The sequence below is a fragment of the Pinus tabuliformis genome, chromosome 5_1 (assembly GCF_031772625.1).
Source record: "Pinus tabuliformis cultivar Carrire ecotype Pingquan chromosome 5_1, CPIR1, whole genome shotgun sequence".
Classification (NCBI taxonomy): domain Eukaryota; kingdom Viridiplantae; phylum Streptophyta; class Pinopsida; order Pinales; family Pinaceae; genus Pinus; species Pinus tabuliformis.
The window spans coordinates 320,679,081-320,706,325 of NC_142305.1; the positions used below are offsets into that span (position 1 = coordinate 320,679,081).

The 27,245-nt window shown below is 39.3% G+C and overlaps 1 protein-coding gene across 2 annotated transcripts in view; it reads right to left on the minus strand.

The window, feature by feature from the left end:
* LOC149164644 (B3 domain-containing protein Os07g0679700-like) overlaps positions 1–27,245 on the minus strand; it is a 353,274-nt gene that overhangs the window by 202,968 nt on the left and 123,061 nt on the right. For both annotated transcript variants that reach the window (XM_089432140.1, XM_089432139.1), the window contains 4 exons: positions 13,405–14,303; positions 13,058–13,154; positions 11,979–12,153; positions 10,909–10,985 (listed from right to left, as the gene is read on the minus strand). In XM_089432140.1, the coding sequence (XP_089288266.1) occupies positions 10,909–10,985; positions 11,979–12,153; positions 13,058–13,154; positions 13,405–14,303 (1,248 nt within the window). The remainder of the gene's footprint in view (positions 1–10,908; positions 10,986–11,978; positions 12,154–13,057; positions 13,155–13,404; positions 14,304–27,245) is intronic.

Sequence of the window (27,245 nt, forward strand, 5' to 3'; positions counted from 1 at the left end):
TACTAGGGACAACCCGAAATGCCAAAATGGCTTTGAAAGGGGGTTGAAACATCATCGGCGGTATTGTACAGCATTTCAAGATTTCGAAAATCCATCTGGTACAGCCGCCGGGGTTTTGACGGCCACAAGTTGAGTTTCGTTGGTCGCAAAAACAAAATTGAATTTTTTTTTTTTTTACCTTTTTCGGCCAATTCAAGGGGTGAAAATAGGGCGTGGGCCACATCTAATACCTAAATACACTAATACACCAATTTTTATGTGGTTGTTAGCTAAATTTAATAAAAAAAAATTACAAATATACAAGCAAATTCAGAGAAGGGAAGTATGGTAAGGAGGGTGTTGTTGATGAAGATTGGTGAAGCAAGATTGATTTCTTGCTCAAGTTCACACCACCTGCATTTCATCTTCTCCGAGATGTAGACACAGAGAAACCTTTCCTAGGAGAGGTTTATGATGGCATGGATACCATGGTTGAAAAAACTGTGGAAATTATTACACAAGAGGCATCATGTAATCATATGTTGGAGTTAATATAAATTTGGATTTCCTTCTAAAATGTAAGTCAAATTTTGATGCTATTCTTGTTATATTACCGGTTTACTGCATGTTATGATTATCATTATTCTTGTATGGGTTAAAGTAAATGTGAAATTCTTTTGGGAACCTTGAATAAGTGATGTAATGCATGTGTTGTACTTGAAGAGAGTGGGTGAATGTTCCTACAGGGCACCTCTTAGGTTGAAAGACCTCGAAAGTTCATCTCTTTGGAAAATTTGAAGTATAAATCCCTATTGACCTAGTTGTTGCCCTTGGAGAAGCTAGCAAAGATCAATTAGGGCTCCTTAGCACACAAAAATTCTCGATCTATGTGTATGTTGACTCCATTAAGCCCGAGCAATAACGCATTGATCCTCATATCCCTTTGTTATTCAAATTTCCCTCTCTTTTCTTCAATTTTCCCAATTCTAGGCCTAACCCCAGAAGGTCTCCTAAGGCATCACACAAACTTTTGTAGCCATCAAACACCTTGAAAATTAGTCCACAACTGCACTGGGGTCTTCTCAAGGGGTCCTCCAAATTTGAGCACAATCCAACGATGGAATCCCGAGATATCACTAGCCCTAGCTTGAGGATCATTTCTCTCCCTAGGCTGATTTTGTGTTGGTGTCCTCACCTAGACCATTGCATTCAAATTTCAAAAGAAAATTTGTTCTTTGATCCTATTCTCTTCCCTAAGTAGCTCAAGACCCTCTTACGTCAATCACCTCCATACCCTTGACCTAGTTTGGGCCCACCTGGGTTCTTTGTGGTCCCACAACATTATAACTCAAATTCCACAAGGACTACATAGAATCCATTTCTCCATAAGGATCCTTAAGTCTAGGAAGCCCCTTGTCAAGGCATATCCTCCAACCCTAGGCCACAATATCCTCATAGCCCTTCTTAGAGAGCCCACCACCTTGCTTCTCAAGCAAATAAGCTGTTTAATTGTCTCTCTCTTGTGAATAGGCTTTAGGAGTCACTCCTTATCCAATCATTGATCCATGCATCATCATGATTCCTCTTATATCGAGGCTCCTACCAGTGGTGGAAGTCCGTAAAGAGCAGGGAGCCTTAGCTAAGGTGACATTGGGCTATTGCTCCATTGTTGCCCCTTGACCTAATAATTGCTCCATAGGATCCCCCCCTAGGACCCCTGCTAGTTTGAGCGGTAACAGGCACAGAGGGTTTGTAGCAGTTTGCTAGAGTAGATTCAGCGTCAGGTGGAAGAGAAATAGCACTCAGATTTATACTTAGGATGTCTTCAATTAATTCTCCAGAATTCCCCAATATGGCCATGGACAGAATTGGTATTCAAGGGATTCAGAATTGTCTTCCAAATTGGAGGATGCATTTACTTGCTTAAATAGCTCAGATTCACATGGTGTCTGGTACATCGACAGTGGAGCGCCAACTCACATGACAAGGGTTAGAGAATATTTCTCTAGCTATAATGAAGAGCAGATGGAATTCAAAATTATGAAGGAAAATAGGATCAAATGCACTCTAGTAGGGAGAGGTACAATTGATTTTCAAAGGGAATCAAGAGCAAGTACCAATGCTACAGATGTACTACATGTGTCGGGAGACAGTGACAGGTGTTCCAGAACTTGGCATAGAACACGATGGTGTGTTCAGAGGGTGCATGCTTGAGAAATATGCTAAGGCAGCATTCCCAAGAAGTGACAGCAGAGTAGATGGCGTGTTGGGACGGATACATTTAGATATTTGTGGCCCAATGTTCACTAGAGCTCTCAGTGGGGCAGAGTATTTTGTCACCTTTATTAATGACCATTCTAGGAAAACCTGGATCTACTTCTTGAAGACTAAGAATAAGGTTTTTGATTGCTTCAAGGAATTCAAAGCTCTAGTGGAAAATGCAACAGGAAAGAAGATCAAGATACTTAACTCAGATAAAGGTGGAGAGTACACAGATAAACACTTCACAAAGTTTTGTGCAAAGGAGGGCATTAGAGAAGAGTGGACAGCTCCATACAATCCATAGTAGAATGGGGTAGCGGAGCAATTTAACAGATCTATATTTGGGGTTGCAAAGGCGATGTTATATGACCAAGATTTGCCTAGGTTTCTATGGGCAAAGGCATGTAACAAAACAGTCTATATTCAAAATCGAACTACCCACAAGGCAATGGGAAAAATAACGCCATAAGAGGTCTTCCTAGGAAGAAGCCTAACATAAGTCACTTCAGGATCTTCGGCAACATAGCTTAGTGTCATGTGCCAAATGAGAAGCGCACCAAATTGGATCAAACTGCAGAGAAGGGGTTCCTCATTGGGTATAGCGAAACCTCAAAGGCATACAGAATCTATGTTCCTAGTAGCAAGAAGATCGTAGTGAGACGGGACGTGAAGTTTATGGAGGATAGAGCCTTCAAGAAGTCTCATGAGATGCCAACAGGTGACCAGAGTGAGCCAGCAAAAGCTTCATTGGTCCAACAATAAGGGCAGCCAATGGGACCACCAGGAGGATAGTCACAAGGATCAAGTACAATTAAGGGTACTAGCATTTCCTCAAGTGTAGGGGATCTAGTGAGTTCACAGCAAATAGAGCAACAAAGACAAGATGAGGAGTTGGTTGAACCTCCCACCACTAGTGGTCAAACCAACAAGGAAGTTCGTCAAACATTGAGAGATGCAGAGGAGTTCATTAGAGCTCCTAGAACGAATAAGAGAGAGCGCAAGTACCCTAGCAGATACCAAGCATTGGTGGCTCAGGTTGCAGAACCTTCCAGCTTTCAAGAGGTCACACAGCATCAAGTGTGGGTAGATGCCACGGTAGAGGAGTACAATTCTATCATGACGAATGAAGTTTGGGAGGTGGTGCCAAGGCCTAAGGACAGGTCAATCGTAGGTACTCGATGGATCTACAAGATCAAGTATGTTGCAAACGGCGATGTGGATAAGTACAAGGCCAAGCTCATGGCAAAGGGGTATGTGCAAAAGGAGGTATAGATTACGAAGAGACCTTCGCCCCAGTTGCCAGATACACTTCTATCCAGTCACTTATATCCCTAGCAACACAGATGGGGTGGTAGATTCACCGGATGGACGTCAAGTCAACATTCTTGAACGGGGTGATAGAGGAGGAGGTATACATAGAACAATCAGAGGGATTCGAGAGACATGAGAGGCACACACATGTGTGCAGCCTAAAGAAACCTCTATACGGGTTCAAACAGGCTCCCAAGGCATGGTATGGTCGGATTGAAAGTTACTTGTAGTAGATGGGATTCGTCAAGAGTGATGCAAATCCCAACCATTACTACTTGATGGTAGAGGATGAGCCACTCATCCTACTTTTGAATGTGGATGATCTCTTCTTGATAAGGTCATCAAAGCTCATAGAAGACTACAAGAGGAACCTCGCAACAGAGTTTGACATGAAAGACTTGGGCTTGATGCACTATTTCCCAGGATTGGAAGTGTGGCAGAAGGACGAAGAGATCTTCCTTGGTCAAGGGAGATATGCTACAAAGATTCTGAAGAGATTCAGGATGCAAGATTGTAAACCCATGTCTACGCACATGATCACTAACTGGAACAAGATAGGCGCATCAGAAGACAAGGATGTTGACCCCACCTTATATAGATAGCTCATCGATTCTCTCATGTATCTGGTCAATGCTAGGCCAAATATCTGCTTTGCAATCAACACTCTCAACCAGTTTATGGTGGAGCCGAAGAAAGTGCATTGGACAGCAGTGAGGCACATTCTGAGGTATATACGTGGCATAATAGAGTATGGGTTAAAATTTACCCGAGGAGATGATGTCAGACTCTGTGGATTCACAGATGCAGAATGGGCAGACAGCTCAGTGGACAGGAAAACTACCTCTGGGTACTGCTTTAGCATTGGATCAGGGATGGTTTCTTGGTGCAGTAGGAAGCAAAATTCAATAGCACTGAGCTCTCAGAGGCAGAGTATATGGCAGCTAGCATAGCCACGTGTGAAGCTATATGGCTTTGGAAGTTGTTGGTAAACTAGTTCAGGCAGAGGATGGAGGCGACCAGTGTCTACTGCAATAATCATAGTCGCATCAAGCTCTCTGAGAATCCAGTGTTTCATGACAGATCAAAACACAAAGATGTCATTTCATCAAAGATTGTGTACAGCGTGGAGCAATCCAGCTACAATATGTTCCCATAGAAGACCAAGTTGCAGAGATACTCACGAAAGCTCTAGGGAGAGCTAAGTTCGTTTGTTTCAGAGAACATATGGGTATAGTGGAGAACACGTTTCAGTAGCAGCGAAAGAGTATTTTGGATGCTTCTTAGTTGCAGTAGTTGCAAAGCATCAACAGCTTGAGAGGGAGTTGGGTAGCAATGCAGATGCAGAGTTTGCAACAGTATGTTGATTTTTGGTAGCATCAAATGTGCTCTAGCCATGAAAATTGGTGGAGAGGCTAAGGCACATGAGATCTCCAAGACCCAGAAATCGTTTGGGGAAATTCCACCCGGATGGAGAGATATTAAAATCACCATGCCTGAATATTGCTTCCATTCTTTTGGCTAAGACAACTTGTGGACCGGCATTTTCCATGCCCCTCAAGACTACTTTGTTGCCATTTGGAGCTTTAAACTCCATTTCCAGAGCTTGGTAATCCATAGTGTGTCTTCCCAACGAATATAGCCATTAAACCCCCAAAACCATACTGAGATTAGCTAGGTCAATCACATAAAAATCACTAGTAAAAGTATAATTACCAAGGGTCACACTCAAACCTAGTGGTGCAGTCCAAGTTGTACCTGTCCGCAACTATCACATCAAGGCCTTCAAATTCCTTTGTAGGGAGTCCTCTCCTAGCCACGAATGTTACATCGATAAAATTGTGTGTGGCTCCTCCGTCTATTAGTGTGGTGATACGTTGCCCTTTGACAAATCCTCTCACTTTGAATATGTAATAACTGGGTGTGCCTGGAAGGGTGGCGATCTTGACTTGGGGTAGGGGCTTTTTTCCTCCATTGGTCTGCTCTTTTGCTTTCGCTTCTTCTTGGGTAGCTCTTCCCTGTGATTGTCAGGTTCCTCTTCTTTAGCTTCCTTTTGCAATGGTCCTTCTTCAGCGAGTGTACGTGTTTTTGTTAAATTGGCAACTAGGGCCAAAATCCATGTGGGTCAGCTTATTTATGGCAGCTGATATTTTTATTGGATCCCTCTCGTCGAGAGGTGTAGGATTGATCCAAAGATCATCCGATTCCAATAAGTATTTATGGAAATATGAATTTATTTTGATTATGTAATTATTATCCAGCCGACCAGCTCTTATGTAGGCTCTAGAAGCCCAAACATCATGTCTATTCAACCTATACGTTTTTGGTATAAATAGATGAGGATTTGATGTCATTTGAACACACATTCTTGAGTGATCTCCTCCTCTCCACGTCTTGGGTTTTTGGAGAAGGAGTGAGACACCAAGAGTAATACGCTGGCCTTATGGTGATGCCCTAGCCGCAGGTCGATCTATGCAGCAAACAGAGACACCTATACATTGTCAAATGGAGATATCTCATACGCTGGAATGGAAGACCTTATACGCAATTATGGAGACCCAGCCGCAGTCATAAAGGCATCTCAACGCAGTAATTGAAGCTATCTTACACGTTGTTCTTGAAGACTTCTTGTACGCTGTTCACAAGTCTTCTCATATGCTGTTCATGGTCAACCCTATACATTGTTCAAGATATGCTGGTCATTGATGGTACCACTACGCACAACTCCTATACACTGAGACCTTGTACTCTACAAACCCTACTCTACACGCAGTCATGGCATTAACCTAATGTTGTAATAACGCAGTCTTGGCAATGCATACGTTGGGCATGAGAGTCATATCCACGTTGTTCATGAAGACTGATATTCCGTTTTCCTAAAAGGAACAACTGCAGTCACATAAGGCTAACAATGAAGCCGCAGTCATACGGATCTGCATTATGTCTGCAATTAAAGCGTAAGGTATGATTAGGGAAAACCAAACTCGGGTATCCACTCTGACTAGCCGTGTCAAAATCAAACTCGGTTATCTGCAGTCAAAACTAAACTCGGGTATCCGCTCTGAAGCCACAGTCAAAGCGTAACTTGGGTATACGTATTGATGAAGCAGCAAGGTTCTAGGAAATGTGTTGAGGACACAGTCTAAATATATCTCTCGGCACACCTGTAGATGATGCCCTCAGATGGTCCTGTAACAGCCTCAACACGATGTACTACAGAGCTATGGAAGAAGTTTCCATCATAACAGAGATATCTCAAGATGCAGTTATATTGATGATGAATGGAACGCAGAGATATACAAGTCATATTCATTATGGACGCAGTCATATTTATGATGAATGTACTAGTCATATATATTATGGAACGCAGAGATATACAAGTATATAAACTTCGGTGGTATAGAGTTAAGGACATTGTTATTATGTGTGATCTGGGCACATATATAACGCAGTCATGGGCAGCAGCATTATGTGTGATCTGGACACATATATAACACAGTCATGGGCAGCAGCATAATGTGTGATCTAGGCACATATATAACGCAGTCACAGGTAGCAGCATGATGTATGGGCTGTGTGATATATGAGATCATGAGCAGCATGATGATGCATGATGTGCATGATGGTGCTACATGATAAGGTGCAGCAAATGGACGAGATGCAGTACGATGATAGGTGAAGGCCTTGGAGAATCAGTTGAAGCAAAATGTCTTCAACTGATCTCGTTGTTATACGAAATGATCTATGCTAGATCTAGATAAGTCAAAGTGTTGACTTCTGTTGTAAATGTACTACTTCTCTCTCTCCCTTTCTCTGCTGAACTTTGAAGAACATAAAAGAAGAATTGATCAAGGGTTTCCCCACACATTGTGGGGTTTGTCCCTGGCTAGCGCCACATCCTGTGTCCTCTTGTCTTGGCTTGTCTTCTGCAATTTATATTCATGTTATATCTGCAGTTTACTTTATGCTGATGTGATTGCTAATATGGAAAAAGAAATTAAATAAATTTCTCTAGCATAGAACATTCCTAAACTTAACAGTTTCTCCTTCCTCTTCCTCATCATTAGATGCGACTGCTATGTAGTGGGTTTTCCCCTTTCCCATACAACGATGCCCTGGTTCCCATGGGTCCCTATATGTGAAGCATAGTTTTTTTCGTCTAAGCTCGTTACGAGTTGCATCATCTAACCTATCTCTTCGGCTCCCTTCTCATTGGGGAGGCCTCCTTTCTCTATCCCTTGGGGGAATGGAAGGTTTGGTTGAGGCTTTAGATGTTGTAGATGCATTGCTCATATCCCGAGCTTTCTTGACTGCTTCTTCGAAAGTGGAGGAGTTAAATGCCCTAACCCAAACCTATAGTGGTTTAGCCAATGCTTCTATGAAGAGTGTGATTAACCTTTCTTCCGATATGTTTGTTACCATTACTACGATCCACTCAAATTCGGCAACGAAATCTTTTGGTGACCCTGTTTGTTTGATCATGGCTAATTCCCTGAAATGGATGTCTGGGTGTTATCGATCAAATCTATCTATCAAGCATTGTATAAATTCTTCGTAAGAGACAATATTTGCATGCCCCAAACTGGGTAAACCATGGTACCACCATTCATAAGCATTTCCTTCCAGACGTAGTGTGGCAAATTGAATAGCATCAGTTTTTGCCATTGGGTTGAGCCTGAAATAGGTATCCAGCTTTTGCACCCATGCTCATGCTGAAAATTTAGATTATCCATCAAATGAAGGTAAAGGGAGTTTACTTACCTTGCGTGCTAGCTCTCCATTGGGCTGTCCTCGGGGTCTATTCTGGTACCAGAAGTTACTGTACTCGTTGAAGGACATAGCTGCTCACGTATTCTCCTACAATCTTGCATAGTCCTAAGCATAGTTATTAAGGAGTTGATTGGGCCCAACTGCTTCCTAACCTGCTGGTACTTGACTGTCTACAAATTGTTGTGGACTTGGTTGTTAGGAGGAATAGGATTATGGTTCCTACTTCCTTTTGTTGTTGCTCTGTTGGGGGAAGTGACATTACGCTGGCCGGTGAGCTGAGCGATCAGCATCGCAATTTGTTGTTGTCCTTGGGTCAAAACTTGAGCTATCTGTTGCTGCCCTTGAATCATTTGTTGTCCTTGTTGGTGCAGTTGTTGATGCATATGTTGTTGTCACTGTATCAATTCTTGGAGCAAAATACCAGAGTCATGTTCTACTCTATCTTCCATAGCGGAACGATGGATATTCCTCCTTATAGTGACGTTGCTAGTGTCTTTAGGAGACAAAAACTTTCATTTACTCACAAACTGGCAGGATGCTTGTGCTCTTATACCACTATAATGGAATGGGTAATTTTTGCCCTAGATTTTTCACATCAATAGCTAGGGTTCAATAAAATTCTCTTTTATTCAAATAAAAAATTATCTAATTCCGCACCAAAAACATTCTTGCACTTTCAATAATGCAACCAATCACAAGATACAGGAATAGTCATTCAATATTGCATTAGTAAATATACGACCCAGATTTCGTTGTTCACGTAATCCAATCCCACTTTGACTATCATTTATAAAGGCATTCATCCCACAAATCAATACAAAATATAGCCTTAAATAATTTTAACTGCCGCTATGCCTAGAACACTATAAGCCCCAAACTTAAGCAACGGTTAATCACACGCTTCAACTTATGTCCAGAATAATAACTTATGAGTTCGTTATTTGGTCAGACGGTTCAATTTTGACTATCCCATTATGTTCAATTCGTGACAGAAATGAAATGGACCACACATCACTGTTCTGGGTGAGCTGCAGCACGTACCGTCGCAGGACACCTCAGCAAAATACTCCAATCCTGAGTCAATTGTTTGACTGCTTTCTCCATCAACTTCTAGTGTCTTGTGCAGGAAGTTTTTAGAGCGCTCACCAACTCGAGTTTCTGCTGCACAAATTCTAGACTTCAAACCTCTGGTTTCGAATTGAGCCCAATGATTTCCACTTGCTTCAAGTCAGAAGTCGGATCATGATTTTTCTCCATAAATCAGAGCAATTCTAGGTTCAGAACTAGGGTTCGACTCTGCATTAGTAGTTAAGGGGCTTGATTACTTCAATTTTTCCCTTCGTTGACCAATGCCCAAACAATGTAAGAATCAATCAAAATTCCTTGTTGTCTGACATCCTGGATGTCAAGATTGTTCCAAATCAAGAATAATAGAGTTTGTTGTTCTTTCAAAGAATATTCCTGTGCCGAATCAATAAACAGAGATTTTGTTGTCTTCCAAAGGGTATTCCTGTGCCCAAACAAAGATCAATTTCAACAAGTGACTCGCTGCCTCCAAATAATATCCTTATGCCAAAACAGAGAGTAGAAAAGATAGAATGGTGTCAACTAGGGTGGGATCTTTCACCACCGAAATTGACAGGGAGAAAGGAATCTTAAAACCCTCAGAGCTAAGCTCAAAACAAAATGAAATGATCCACACTTGATGCTCCAAAATCAATCCAAGCCTCCTTTATTTATGGACTTCCTTGAGGGGGTTCACTTTCTTAGTTGGTTGAGTGTCTTACTCAAAACCCCAGATTTGGGCTTTTTCGCCCAACTTTCCCAAAACTTGCCCAACAATGGGGGTTTTGGGGTTTTATCCCCTTTCTGAAGGACTATAGCCTACGGGGACAAATAGGCTACTAAGTCCATTGGTCCTCAATTTGTTGAGGACATCACAGTATTTTTGCATTGTTGGTATTGTGGTCATATCAAGATGCCACATAGAATATCTTCAGAGGAAGATTCAATGGCATACAGACGATTAAGTGTGGGTCATGGTTGTGTTGAAAACAATGCACAATAGGACTCTATCATAAATGGATCCATGATGGAACTTGTTGCAAATACTATCCTGCTCTCACTGCGAGTTGAGAAGGACCTGTCATGATCCCGAATAACATCAAAGCACAAATCACTATGCACTTATAAAATTATTTTGATTTCATAACAGAGAGCAACCCCTATGAAATTTTACTATTATATTTCCTATTTGAACAAAACCAAACAAATGGTTACAAGTTACAAGACAGCCACAGAAATTAACAAGTATAGTCAGATTACTGCAAGACAAGCATTCAAAAAACTCAAATAGATTAAAGGAACAAGCGCTTCTCAGTGGAGTATGAAAATTCCTCCCAAAAGAAAATGGCAGAAAATTTGATATTAAAAATAAATATTCAGAAACACATTACCTACCCAAAGACTATATATAGAAATAACTGACTCAAACCAGATCAGAAATTTTCAATTTTTCAGTCAATTTACTTGTCCGGGCTTTTAGAATTATTTTTAAGTTTCTGATCTAATTATGTCATGAACTCGAACCTGCTTAGATGTGGTATTTGAGGCCTTTCGGAAACCCATAATTATCTGTCCTTCTGGTTCAAGCTGACTGAAGATCACTAAATAAGAAATCCAAGGAAGGATCGTCAACATCCAATCAAATATTAATTGCAGAAATGCAGAAAATCACCATGTTATAACTAACTGAAATGCAAATACACACTGAAAACAAAAAATTGGAAGCACCTATTTCGTTAAAAATTAAGAGTATGAAATTTCCAACAAGATATTAGTTCGTCTAGTTCTGTTGACCCATTTTTGTGGTCATTTGTTGGACATTATTATATTAATCTTATAATCTTCTGCTGCATATATGCAACTGTAGGGCCTCTAGGTAGAAAGCAAAAGGGGAATATTTGGTATTTGTACTCATCTTCCAAGCATCTATTTGGGAAAACGATTTTCTTTCTGTAGAACTCTGCTAGGTTGGCATGATAGCACTGAGAAAAGCATGTGTGCATACAGCAAGTTAAATTTTGATCACTTTACTTATGCAGACAACCAAGCAATGAAACCTAAAAGGTCATTTCTATTACTACATGGTAACTTATAATTAACTAATATCTGGTTACTTTGACTTTTCCCGTATTCTCAAACTGCAAGAAGAGAAACCCATTTGCTGCTCTATATACATTTTTTCCAATATAAATTAAAAACTTTTACAACCAGAAAAGTAAATTGCAACAAGGTTGGGCAGAAGCCTACAAGCAATAGAAGTTTACACTAATTAGCGCAACGAAGATTACTAACTAGTAACCCGCAAAAATATTTCTTCTTTAAAAGGACAAATGACAAACATACTTGAAACAAAAACAGTACATGGGAACTCTGCCTAAGGTTCAGATATGCTCCAAACTCATTTACCTTAATTTCTTTTGTGTCGCTTAAATCTAATGTTTTTAATACGATACATGTAACATATTCAAAAGACCAAAACATCATAATAAGCATATGTATTCATGTCAAGAAAGTAATATGCACAACAAATATTGAATGCAGAATTGAGAAGTCCTGGCATAATGATTATGATTCAAAAAATAAGTTGTATCTACCTGTATCACCAGCTTGTAATTGCATGGACTGTATATAGGGTGTTACTCCTTCTAAAACATACATTCGACTATTATTATTGGGCCAAAATCGAAACTGAAATACCCAATCCTTTCCATTAGCATCTTGAATTTTCAGAGGTACTCCTTCTGGCTGTGATATTGATGGAAAATACGCCTGCCCATCCTTATCTTAGTTAGAACATGTCAAAACCTTGAGCATCTAAAATTCAATGCCCTGATATATTAAAACCGTTCTATACCTCATAGAACTTTGAATGGAAATTCTAAATTGTGAATTATGTAAATCTCATTATTGTTAAATAATAACATATAAGCTATTAATAAAGTCTTAATCCTCTGAATAGCAATTTCCATTATAGAGTAAGCAAGAAAATATCTTAGAAGCTGATCTCAGCTCTCTTATATGGACTCCAGAGAAAGTAAAGAAATTCCTAAAAAGTCGGTTGTTTTATATGCAGCAGTGTCAAATAAAGATCAACTTTACGCTTCCTCCACTTTTAGGAATAAACTTGAATCCACAATGTGGCACTCTTATTAAAATGATGATTAAATATATTTTCAATATCCAGCTCTAGTGTCGAAGATTGTTTATTCTATTCCACCTGAATTTTGGACTCAATATTATGCTGAGCACTCCAAATAATGTATTCTTGGCATAAAGCATTCTAGTTCAAAGTAGAGACCATATTTTCTATATCAAGTACAGTATTCATTCTATGAGTCACTTCTTGCTTTCCATTTTAGTTCATTTTTATATCATTGACCAGAAAAATAACTCCGATACATTTCACAATGTAATTAGACTCGAAAATATATATTATATAGTTAATTAAATAAATTAGGTTAAATAGTTAATAATTTGTTCAACAGCACAGTTTATCCTCCAATAAAATAAATTCACTGGAATCAAAGAAAACCAGCAGAACTAAAACATTCCATGAAATCGAAGGTAAACCCTAATTAACAAAATTAGAATGATGAACAAATTCGGAAAGGAAACTTTAAGCATAGGGATGCAAGAACTCCATCCCAAAAGGATGTGAAAGATAGATACACACCTCAGCACATGCTTTTGGAAGAACTAAGCGTCCTATCCGGCCTGCATCACTTGCGCTCAGTGTTTTCTCAAAAAGAGGTTTAACAATAGAGTTTGAACTGCTGAGGGTCAAGTATAAACATGACATTTGAAAAGTTGTACAGGAGTTGGTGAAGAAGAAATATGACAAAACAAAGACAATAACAAGAAGCATGAAAGGAGGAAAAGTGGTTCCTTCCGACTAAACCCTGGATGCAAAAATATGTATAGACAACCCATAGGAATACAACTCTTACTGTGCCTCTGTAAATAAGCATAGATTCATTTATACTCATCCAAATCAGATTCTAAAGATTTCTCAATGGATACTCGCCACATATTTTTTGAAGTTCCTGGTCAGTAATCCTGGGCCGATATCGTGGCTGTAATTGATTTTGGCTCCTTCCCTCACTGGGTATCTGTGCAACTCGTATTTGACAACGCACACCATTTCCTAAGTGAGAGTCTGTATTAGGGTTTCCATCAGGTGGCCTGGGAATGAACTGGCATTGTTGTTGGAGCTGTGAACAAGTAGAAATACCTTGATTTTGTTCTTTTGTTTCCATAGGATTACATTGATAGCAATCAACACCTGTAATCAGAGTAGATGAATTATCACTTATTTCTTTTGGTTTAAAAGGTCTTAGTGGCACAGTCAAGCATGCACTTGCTGGTGCCTCCACGGTGCAAACTTTTTCTTTTGATATTTTCAAGACATCTGGCTCATAATGCTCATCTTGCACAAATTTGTTCGTGCCCATCACTCTAATTTGTAATTCTGACTCTTGCAATCTTTTGGTAAACCCTTCTTCTGTAGATATCCTTGGATATGTTTCTTTTCTATCCAAACAGAAGTCTTCACCATTTTCTATTTCCTCGTGAATTGAACTTCTTTTGCTGAATCCTTCGGGAATTTCCACCTTTGGTTCCCCAATTTGGCTTTTCTTACGAATGTCTCCATCTGTCAATTTCAATCCAAAGATGGAAAATTGCCCATTGTCATGCTCCTCCACTGGTAGAACAATAGTATCTGATCTTTGAAATTCACATGTGTTTTTTGTGGGTGTTACTTCAATCTGGCTAGTTAAAGATTCCCCTGAAATAGGAACTTGTAACCACTGTCCTGGGACTGCGACGCCTCTTATATGCTTGCTAGAGCTTTTTATAGGACTTACAGACTTCTGAGATAGAGACAATATTGGCACCATTTGCTGTATTTGGTTCGATGCCTACAACCATAGGTAATAAATGCAGAATTCAAAACCATATATATGTGAATAAAGCCCTTGTATTTCAAGAATGTAAACAATTGACTGGATACTCTACACCATCAATATCAACTTTCAAGGATAAACTTTCCAGATCTGGAAAATAAGACATTCAAATAAAATACAGATTTAAACATAAAAAAATAAGAAAATCAGCAAATCACTACATAGTACGTATAGAAACTGATGAATCAAACAAGGATACAGTCATGTCCTCCCATAAGATAATAACATTTCTTTGTCAACATATGCTGAAGTAAATTACATTGCAACTTAATGACTTTTAAAAGCAAGTAGGTAATCCATTTCTGTGCTGTAAGCGATTTTTTCCTTCTATTCTTTTTCTTTTAACATGCATCCTATATTACATTACTGAACAGAAAGATGCATCGAGTGGTACATAGAAGTACAAATCAGTAGCCTACATAGCCACTACACATATATAAATAACCCTTCCTTTCATATGTGAGGAGTGTCAGCTTATCCATCTTAGTCCGATCTCAAAAGAATGTACATATGTTCTAAATATGAAATACTGGCTGGGAATTGTACTGCTAACTGTTAGACACATGAGAATGAAAGAGAGATCTCTTGGACTCTCAATGGCTACTCAGGTTCACTTGTGACTTTTCATCTTCCTCCCAAGTGAATAATACAAATTTACATAATCCCTAAGGATTAAGTTTCCAACATTCCCCTCCTTAATCTGAAGGGGTGTATGTGAATACAAAAAGAGAGCTAAAATTTTGAAATGGATATCAGCCAATTGCTGAATGTGCTCTCTGAATCTGGTGATTTAAGGAAGATGACAATCCAAATAGGTAGCATAAGTCGAACTCTTCTACAAAATGGTGGCTTAAGGCTGACCACCACCTCTAGAACTTGGCTCACTGAAGTTTCCGGATAATTCCAAATCTACCTAGAAGTTGATGTCTTCTATGAAATGGAAACACTCTCTGTTGGTGTTTTAAAGAGAACCACAAACTGATGAGGTGATTGTTTAAAGATGACCACAAATTGTTGTGTAGCAGAAGCAATAAGTCTTCTACTGAGTGGTGGTTTAAGGAGGACCACAAACTAAATGTTGGTTTTGGGATGACTACAAGGCAAATCATGTTCATGGAACATGACTCTATCTCCAACTACAGCTTTGACTCTGGCTCTGGCTGACTCCAACTCTAGGCTCTTGTTGTTGGCTCTAGTTTTTACTATGGCTCAAGCTCGCTTGTTTCTGCTTGATTGATAAGACTTTGAAACTTGAAACTTGACTATAAAATCCCCGCTGTCAAATACAAGGCAAGAAGACAAAAATCCCTCCTCTGCAAGATGTGTCAATACTCAAGAATGAATTCTTCGGTATGATTGATAATCCTCTTTGTTGTTAAAGACCATTACCAAGAAGGGATCCACCCAACCTGAATCTTAACTCTTGTAGGGCTCTTGTCACTAGAATATATGTCTGAATGATAATTATGCTTTCCACAATGCTCACAAGGATGAAGATCAAAACATTGAACCTCCATGTGGCCAACTCAATAACAATGTTGGCATTTAGGAATCTGATGCAGAAGTGGAGCACATGAAGATGAAATTTCTTGAAGGAACCCAGCACTCCAAAACTGGACTAGTTTGGAATAGTCTGGGATGTGAAAGGTCACTTCCTTTTCGTATCCGAGACCAATTTTGTGCTTGGGTTGATGATTCTTCCCAAAGTCTGATGATGGGCTTGGGAAGTGCAAGTGGAACTTATACATCTTCATTTGAATATTCTTCCAAAGTTGCATCATGTGCTGGTTGCTGATAAGAATCTTTCCCAAAGTCAAAAAGATAGTTGTTCTAAACAAGGACTAGTTCTGAATGTTGACTCTTTTGCTATAATTCATCTCGTGGGAGCTGGGACTCAAGCTGGAGAAATTTGAGTTTATCCTGCATATCTTGTAGATAGGTTCGAACATTAGCAATAGTGGATTTATTGATACAAGTTTCTAGATATAGGATGTGTGTGAGTTTACCTATGTCCTATGTTTTGAATGGTCTCACCACCCATCATCAAGGACTCAAGTAAAGCATGACAGATCGAAAAAGAGTGTTGGGTATTTATAAAGAAAGAATCAACCAGTGACCATTAATATGAATGTTAATATGACCGTTAAAACATATTTTTAGGAAATAAAATGTTTATTAAAAGATTTGACTATAATTTAAAAAGATTTTATCACAATTTAGAATTAAATAAGATATATGTAATTATTAAAAAGATTTGACCATAATTTAAAAGAGATTTTACCACAATTTAAGATAAAATAAAATAAAACAAGATAAATTTATTAAAAATTTAAAATGAATTAAAAGAAATTATTAAAATATAAATAATGAGGTTTTGATCACAATTTAGATTAGATTAAACTGAAATAATATATTTATTAAAAAGATTTGACCATAATTTAAAAGATTTGACCACAAAAAAAATAAAGAAAAAAATTAATATATTTATTAATTCAAAAATATATATTAAAAAAATTATTAGAAAGTTTTGACTATAATTTTCAAATATTAAATAAAATGGGAAAGAAAATGTGAACGTGAAAAAACTAATTTCACTAGGGACTCCAGATTCACTTAATAATGTAAATTCGACTTATGACTAATATTCAATTATTTATTTAGTTTTAAAGAAGAAAAATTAGGATTGGGCAAATAGATGACAATAATAGAGATAACAATGATAGAAATAAAAGTTTAATTAATAATCATGATAATAATAACTCATCAATTCAGGCCATTTTCTCAACAATTCAAGCTCAAAAAATGAAAGTGTCAGCTTTTCAAACCCTTTCACAATATGCAGTCATATGACATGACAATATCACATATGAAATGCATGCCAGCAGTGCAAAAGATCCTTGAACTAGGCCAGGGAGCAGTTCAAGAATTCTTTCTACAATATAAATCTCTCTCGCACAAAACTTGTCAAGAGCTAGTAAAATAGTGCAATATAGACCAGTTCTTGCTAGAAAGAGACTTTTGTATCCAAATACTAGAGAAAAAGGAATGTCAAATGTTCTTTAGATGTCAACAATCTAAGAATGCCAATGGCCTTTTGGTGATCACTCAACACAAAGAGGAAGTGCAACGGTTTTGCAAGCAATCTAGACTGGAGAATGTGTTGGTACCTGCTGTCAGACAAATTGATTCTACTAAGTATCAATGTGAGCACAACATCTAGATTAATTGAATTAAAAGTGAGGACCCTAAATATAATAGTTGATGAGAAATTCCATGAAGTCAAGGCAAATAAGCCAGATATAGGGGTGAAATATAGTCTTCAAGAATATCAATGTCCTTCTCTGGATAGTTGCTCAGCTGCGTATATTACACCAAGGGTAACCTTAAGAGGCCCAGTACCCAACACTAGCGCCCACTAAAATACTCCCCAACTCCCTATGTTTTGATTTTATTTCAAGATCTTGTAATTGTAGTCAGTGGGTCATTCCGAGAACAACAATAATAATGGCAATAATGTTATGCATGTGATGGCTGTTGGTGTTAAATGTGAATAGTCTTCTCAACAACATGATGAGAGTAAAAAGAAGGAGAGATGAGGAGGGCTACCCACTGTCATAGCATGACAAGCCAGTGTAGCAAGCACCACCTTCAATGAGAGTATGTACGCCTCCAATATTTGGGTCCTCTTGTATTGAAGGTTTTGATCAAAACCATGCCAGGTTATCTACAGCAATCAAGTCTCAAATTTTGGAATACTGGCTTGAACAAAATCAAAAACATCTCTAGCATATTTCACCTCTAGACCTGCACTAACTCCCACTGATTGTAAACACTAGCAAGTGTGGGCAACACCCCCAAATAACCTTATCACCAAAATTATGCAGTCTCGTGGATAAACAAAGGAATTTCAATGACTGATTTCACAGCTTATAGATGACAATAAATGCATTGTGGAAGAGTTAGAGTCAACAAGAGATGGTATGTTGGTAATTGTTGATTTGGGTTAGCATCGGATGTGCTCTAGCCATGAAAATTGGTGGAGAGGCTAAAGCATAGGAGATCTCCAAGACCCAGAAATGGTTTGGGCAGATTCTACCCATTTAAGGAGAAATTAAAATAATTACTATTTTTAATGGAGTTCCTAAGTCTAAACTTAGGAAAAATTAAATATTAATGGGTATCAATATAAAATTGGGTTGGAAGGTTCTAAATGACATGGATCAAGCCAAATCTAATCTTAGTCGTTGATTAGAGATGTAATCTCGGTCGTTGAAGGACCAACATGAAAAGTATAAGAGGAGGCTTGAGGTTCAATTGGAGAAGACACCAGAGTGATCAATCATTCGATTTTCTAGAGCGGGCTTCGCTAAGAGAAGTCGAATCAGTGATCAGTTTGCAGGGAGGCGCAATGAGTACAAGACAGAGAAGCAGAGATAGTGCCAAGAGACCAGCGCAGAAGCATTGAGAGGCAGACGCAGAAGCCAGAGGGAGCCACGCAGAGGCTAGCAGAGAGCGCAGAGGCCAGGAGGGCCTGCGTCATCCACACAGAGGCTGCTGGAGTGACGCAAAGAGCCAGAGAAGTTGCGCAGAGCCTAAGAGAGCTGACGCATGGGGTTTTCAAGCTGAAGCAAAGGCCAAGAGGTCTGACGCAATGCTTCAATTGTGCTGGAGAGGGTTTCGTGGGGCAAATTTTCTGAATATCAGATTCTGAATAGAGAGGTATTGCTGTCGGATTATTTTCTCTGTCGAGTGAGCCGGTTTGGCACCCAGTTGTACTCAAGGAAAGAATGCATAATAAAATAACCCTCTAAATTGTTGCACTGATTTTCCCAAGTTGGGTTTTTCCGAGGATGAGTTGCCCAAAAATAACAGTGTCACTTGTGTGCTTGCTATTTCTTTCAATTGTTGATCTGTAGATGTTGAGACTGTATTATGTTTATTTCAATATTTATATATTTAAATAATTTGTTCGTAATTAACAAGTAGGAGAAATAAACCAGAGAATACAGATAACATTTCTAACGGGTTATACTTAGAAATTTCAACATGGTATCAGAGCGTGGTTGCAGATCACAGGAGAGCTGAAGGCATCAACTGAAGTAGAGCATTTGTAGTAGAAACAGTTGTCCCGAGTGACAAAAGTTGTTCCTTGCAGAAAGCAGCAGAAGGGTTGACGCAGAGGGACTGCGTCATCAGTTCGGGCCACAAAGAGGCCAGCGCAGAGGCTAAGGAGGATGGAAAAAAGGCTCACGAAGAGCCACACAGAGACCAGGAGGGTTGACGCAGTTGGCTAGGGGAGCATTTCCTCTAGTGTCGGGATTGCGCAGAGCATAGAGGCTCAGCCTTCAGTTGCTAGGGCATAGGAAGCTATGGGCAGATTGCGGGGAGTGAAATTGGTGGGGCGTTGTTGTTGCCGAGTCAGAATAGTACCTAACAGGCAAAACCAAGGTAGAGGGAGTCGCTACCTAGGCGGATTTCTAGCCAAGAAATCCAGATCAATGTTGCAAGTGCATAGGAGATCGGAGAGGTGCGACTCGACGGTTGGCAGGCGGATTTCCAAGAGGGAAATCGAGACTCAGAGGGAGTCGAAGAGAGAACTTCCAGAGGGAAGTAGAGACTCAGAGGAGTCGAAAGGAAGAGCAGAGAGATGGCCATGAATGGACTGAGGGATCACAATAGGCTGGACGGGGCATCCAACTTTGTGGTCTAGAAAGCCAGGATCCTGTCCATTCTAGATAGACATCGCATAAAGGCCTTCGCCTTGAGAACAATGGTTATCCCAGTTGACCTGACTGATAATGAAAAGTATGAGGCAATGACCAAGGCAAAATGCATCATCCTTGATGGGATCAAATATCATGTGGTCCAGCATATTGTCGAGAAGGAGGCGACAAAGGAAATGTGGGACACCTTGAACACGTTGTACCAGCATAGTTCCTTGCAAAGGAAGATGTTACTTGAGAATCAACTGCGATCATACCAGATGCAAAAGGGGGAGCAAATAGATCACTTCCTCGATAGATTGAAGGAGATCTGGGACCAACTGACTTCCATAGGGGCCACGTCGGATCAGGAGTTGATGGTGAGGACCATAGAAAATTTTAGGGGCGAATGTTCGCCCTTTGGCGAAATTAAGGGGTTTTAAATTTTTAGTGGGCGAATATTTTGTATCACAGTACATTTTTACAAATCACCTCAAATAGCCCACCTTATTTTAAGGGAGAGGGTAAAAAAGGTAAATTTAGCCCTTGAAATTAGGAGTTACAACCTTCCATTCGCCCATTTTCAAGAATAGGTTTTATTTAAGTGAATCCATTAGCCCATTTTCAAGAATAGGTTTTATTTAAGTGAATCCTATGGGCCAAAGGCCCAAATACCATATTTATAAAAGAGGTATGGTAAATTAATAAAAATATAAATAAATGAGAGGTATGGTAAATAAATAAAACATTTTTTATGTTTACTCCATAAGTCACCTTATATACATGCAAGGGTGTAAACAAATAAAAATATAAGTAAAGTGGAGGTATGGTAAATAAATAAAACGTCTTTTTATACTTACTCAAAAGGTATGGTAAATAAATATAAATATAAATAAACTAGACCCATGGTAGATAAATAAAACCTCTTTTTATATTTAGTCCATAACCCTCGTTCTATTTATGAAGGCTCAAGAAAGAGGTTTTATTGAATCCTATGGGCCAAATACCATATTTGTAAAAGAGGTATGGTAAATTAATAAAAATATAAATAAACGAGAGGTATGGTAAAAAAATAAAACTTTTTTTTATATTTACTCCATAAGTCACCTTATATTTACGAACACTCAAAAAATGTGTTATATTTAGGTGAAACCTATGGGCAAAATACTATGGGACAAATACCATGGACTAGATTGTTATTAATACCATGCAAGAAAACATTATTAACCCTATTATTAGTATTAACAAAAATAAAAATGGCACATGGTATTGACCCATGGTATTCACCAAAATGGCACATGGTATTGACCCATGGTATTCACCTGGAATGTAGCCTATTTAAATGGGGGAATTAAACTAGCATAGATTCATATTTACTCTGGATCTACTAACCCCCGAGAGGTATCAAATATCGTGATATGTAACTAGCATAGAGCGAAAAAATATTTGATCCGATCGAGAGTAAAAATGGATGTTGTAATTTAATGTATGTTAAACATTATAGCTTGGTTAAAATAAAAAATAAAATAAAAATCAACTATTAATTTTATTAATTTTTATAAATTACTAATAGTAATTTTTAAGCTCCAGGTTTATGATAACCCATGGTATTGACCCATGGTAATACCATGGTATTCATGTGAGCATAGACTATTTAAAGGGGAAATTCTATCATCTTAGATCCATATTAATTCTGGGTCTACCAAGTGCTCAGAGCGATAAATAGATTTCATCCCCTAAGAGTGGTAGATGTGGAGTTAAGATGGATATAGGTTGGTTTTTATGATAATGAAGATATTAAATAGACTTAGGAAATTATATTGTAAAAACATCTTAAGGTGAATGGTTAAAGCATAGACATTGGGCAAGTATATTTGTATACTTCTGTTTTAAACTGAAACAAATCCAAGGCTAAAAGGAATGGATTGATTGCACTTGTCATCCTTCTATAACTTTCCAACATATGCTGGAGTAAACAGATTGTAATTTGGGTAATTTTTCTAATTGCAAACAGGAACATACTTGTGTATTGGCAGGGTGGTTACGAGGTCCCTAGAAGTGATGAATTTGAATTTTTCTTGGTTTTATATATAGTATTAGGTTTTTTCTCATGCTTTCTATGAATGGCACGGGCGAATTTTATCCTACACCCACTAGGTTATCGATATGTAATTTCGGTAATTTTGATTTCAAAAGATATTTTAAAGAAATGCAATGATTTCATTTGTGTATTCAATAAACACAAGATTTTAAAATTGAGCAAAATATTCGCCATGCCTGGTGAGAGATTCGCCAAAAAATTATATATACATATCATATTATTGATAAAATCGCCTTCCATTTTTCCTATATACCATGGAGATTCGCCCATTTATTATACTTGTAAATTTAGGGGGGTTCTTAAAATTTTCCTTGGTGAGGACCGCCCTAAATGCAGTAGTCTCCGAGGAGTGGGAGACATCTGTCCAGAGCATTCTGGGTAGGGTGAATCTTTGAGATTGGGAAGATTTGTAGGAAGCTCTTCGCCAAGAAGAGATCAGACGGTTGTCCAAGACGTGAAGTAGCAGCAAAGGAGTCTAGATCAAGAAGGAAGAGGAAGAGGATGCAGCTCTAGCATCTGCAAGGAAGAAGGAGAAGAGGAAGAAAAAGGACCTCTCCAAGATTAAGTGCTTCAACTATGGGAAACTTGGGCATTATGCGAACCAATGTCCGAGGAAGAACACTAAGGGAGAGGCATCTAACTCCAAGGTAGCGCCAGCGAAGGCGGAAAAGGAGGTAGAGGAGGATGACGATTGTGCCATGAGTGCTCATGTACCTCTAGAGAAGAGGTGGGGAGACATCGAGCTGTAGTCAAGAAGACTACAGGCGATGAGGGGCAGGATCCTTAAGGTACCCAAACTCTTGGATTATACCTGGCTATGGGAGCCCTAAAGTGAGAGTAGCAGGATGGCGAATGTCGGTAGAAATAGATGGGGATGAAGCAGCAGAGAATGCTAGAAGTGCAGAAGTCCCTGGCAGCGCAAAGAGGGTTGTAGCAGTGCAAGAGGCACGAAGTTGTTGCAGCAGCGCAAAGGCAATAGAGGGAGCACAGTATAGCGGTAGAGAGAGCTTCAGCATCGGGAGTTTTCTACAATGTTCCACCAAGGTTCCGAGACGAGGGGGCGAGGGGGCGCGGGAGCGACCTATGCAAAAGCTCCCCACCATTTTTTAGGAAACGTGGGGGAGCGTCAGGGTCTTAAAAACTTATAAATATAAAATATAATTTATTAATTGAGTCCACTATGACAATTTGGTTTGAATTGAAAGAGTCAAAACATAATGATAAAAAAAGAAATGAAAAAAAATCCTTTGCTCCTAAAGTTAAAACTGTTTCTATAATCTATTCACTCAACTAATAGTCTAGACTCTAATACCTTCTGCGTTTAGGAAAGAAAAGGATATAATTTAAAATTTTAAACCTATGCTCAATTGTTCTGTAGTCTGCACATAAATGATAAATCTCTCAGCTCTGTCAATGTGCCCTGAATTAGTTACAACCTTTGCTTCAGATCTTTGAAGATGCCACTATTTTGCTCTAAAAGGGAGACTGAGAATCATGACAAGGTCTATTAATAGCAAGTGAATTCAGATGTATAGAAGACCTCGACCATTACAAACTTCCTCTTGCACAGTTTGTATTGAAGATCAGATCCTAAATATGTAAGTGATATGCCCAAAATAATAAAATATCCAGACCTTCAACCTCCTTTAAGGCTTTAAAATTAAAACTAGTAACATAATGACTGGCTGGTAAGTTACATCCCACTGAAATCTTGGTTTATAGAGCTGCGTTTTTAATACGAATGCATTTCATCAATGAAATTGAACAGCTTCCGACAAAAGGTCGTCATGTGAAAAGTTTTAACTTAAATATATGCCCTTGGTACTAGTTTAGATAGGTTCTAAATAAAAATATCGCGTAAGGATCTACAAGGTTCTGGAGATTATACAAACAAGCCAGCAAGTATACACAGGTCCCCATCTTTTGTATTGTTAAACTTTAAGTTACTATAGCGAAGTTCTAGAGCGAGAGAATTTATTTTTCATGGATTCCAAAATAGTACTTGCAAAGGGTCATTACAATATATACACATTGAGAAGCTGCATTCAACTCACACTCTTCAGCACAGTCAAGTTTGGTTGACACTGCTCTGAGACAGACGCTATGATGATTGCCCAAACTTCATTCACATGCCCAATGATTCGGAAAGGTCTGTTGTACTGTGCAATGATAAAACCTGCAGAATATATTTAAAATCGAGACAAGGCCGTCATATGAAAACTAGTGTGGCCTTAGACAAGGTCGTCCGGCATCATATGAAAACCTGCAGAATATATTTAAAATTTTAAATTTATAAGTAAAACATGGAAACCTGGTTTCTTTCGAGAAAGTTGCATTCATACTGAAATTAAAATATTTTGACACAAGGTTAGTTGGCGTGACTTCTATGTTTCAGATCTCATCGCAAGAGTAAAATCAAAATGTCAAAGCAGAGGTGCTCCACAGAACCATGGTGACTCCACGGAAGAATTGATGGCTGGAAGAAAATATCAAAACATGGAACCTCCATCTGTAGATTAGTTACGATAGCATTGTCGCTTAAAAAAAACAGCCGTCAAGACACACCAAAGGGAAACGCCCCCTCAGGAAAGGGAAACGTCCCCCTGGCACGTCCCCCTGAGTTTCCTCATTTTTGGGAGCATGGGGAAACGTCCCCTACTCATCCCCAAGTCCCCGGAGCGTGGGGGAGCGAGGAAACTAGACCCATTGGGGGGGGGGGGGGCGAGTCCCCGTGGAACACTGGTTTTCTAGCCTGATAGGGATGTCAGTAGTTGGATGGATCAGTTACTTACTTCTCAGTAACTGAGTTGCAGTGCAGTAGCACTATGCAGCGTGATGAGAGGGGGTTGCAGTGAAGATGCAGTGTTGGGAGAAAGGACCAGTAGCAGCACAAATGGAGAGGGAGTTGTCGTACGGATGCAGCAATGGTAATGGCAAAGCCATGGGTAGCAGTACAGCATGCAGTAGTGCAGAGGATGTTGGGCGGGGAGGCTTAGCATCAGCATAGGTACCAGTGTCATATAATTAGCGTGATGCTCAGTGTGGAGTATTACTAGAGCACAGTCCTCGCTATGAGGGAGTGTTGATTGGGTAGCATCGAATGTGCTCTAGCCATAAAAATTGGTAGAGAGGCTAAAGCACATGAGATCTCCAAGACCCAAAAATGATTTGGGTAGATTCTACCTGGTTAAGGAGATATTAAAATAATTAATATTTCTAATGGAGTTCCTAAGTCTAAACTTAGGAAAAATAAAATATTAATGGGTATTAATATAAAACTAGGTTAGAAGGTTCTAAATGACATGGATCAAGCCAAATCTAATCTTAGTCGTTGATTAGAGATGTAATCTCGGTCATTGAAGGACCAACATGAAAAGTATAAGAGGAGGCTTGAGGGTCAGTTGGAGAAGACACCAGAGTAATCAGTCATTCGATTTTCTAGAGCGGGGTTCGCTAAGAGAAGTCGAATCAGTGATCAATTTGCAGCGAGGGGCAGTGAGTACGAGACAAAGAGGATAGTGCCGAGAGACCAACGCAGAAGCAGAGAGAGGCAGACGTAGAAGCCAGAGGGAGCCACGCAGAGGGAGCAAAGGCAGAGGCCAGGAGGGCCTGCATCATCCACGCAGAGGCTGTTAGTGACGTAGACGGATAGAGAGGTTGCGCAGAGCCTCAGAGAGCTGACACGGGGGTTTTCAGGCTGACGCAGAGGCAAGGAGGGTTGGCGCAGTGCTTCAGTTGTGCCGGAGAGGATTTCGTGGGGCAAATTTTCTGAATATCTGCTTCCAAATAGAGAGGTATTACTGCCGGATTATTTTCTCTGTCGGGTGAGCCTGTTTGTCACCCAGTTTTACTCAAGGAAAGACTGCATAATAAAATAACCCTCTGAATTGTTGCACCAGTTTTCCCAAGTTGGGTTTTTCCAAGGACGAGTTGTCCAAAAATAACAGTGTCACTTGTGCATTTGCTATTTCTTTCAGCTGATGATCTGTAGATGGTTGAGACTCTATTGTGTTTATTTTGATATTTATATGTTTAAATAACTTGTTCGTAATTAACAAGCAGGAGAAATAACCCAGAGAATACAAATAAATTTTCTAACGGGTTATACTTAGAAATTTCAATAGTAACAAGATGGCCCGAGGAGAAGAGTCAAGTCTGTAACTAGGACACACATATGGTGAGCCCTTGAATCAAAACTGGGACTTCCTATAGCTTGTAATGACAAGTGCATATGTATTGCAATTGATCTAAACCCCTATGTTGAGCATCCTCTCCAATCTGCAGATATGGGTCATGTTATTCAAGCACTGAGGAAAGGAGCAGGCTCAGTTCTCAGATCCTAGACATTAAGGTTGATAGAACCAATGAGGTCAAATAATTGGTGAATCGAGCAATTTATAAAGGTGGAGATGTTGGAAGTATCAACATCTCCTTTGTTGAACTTGCAGTTCTTGGTCTGGGTATATAGGGTGGCAGTGTTAGCCTTCATAGATGATGTACGTGGTCAGGGTGTTAGTCTTGCTACCCACCACCTCTGAGTGACACCCATATGAGAATTTTTTCTCCTACATTGTCTTCATCAAGCAGCCAGCCGCCCCTTGCAACCACCAGATAGCTCAATCTGCTATCGTCTCTAAGACCTGAGCTAGCCATTATGCATCCTCACCCACCTGTCATGATCGTGTGTTTGAAGGTGGGCCTTCCAACCCCAAAAGTATGGCTTTAATTATGCAGTTGGTAATTTTTTCCTACTTATCATGGACACTTTTGGGCATGGATTAGTGGGGGGATTCGGCCGAAAGAATGGGCTTGGTTTGTACTCTTGTCCCATTGTCCAACTTGGTGGTTAACCTTGCATCCTAGTCCCATGGGATAACCTCTATTGCCTACTATCTTTAGGAGTGGCACTACAAGGGAAACCCCGATTTTGGTTGCATCGTCTCGCTTCCCAACATCACATACATCACTCCCCTCCGCTCATCATAACCCCTTTTCACATATGGCACATAAATCTCAGTTCTTTACAGAAAACACATGTTTATATATTTTATTAATTCTTGAATATGATGATTCTACCATGAAGGTCCCTAGCAT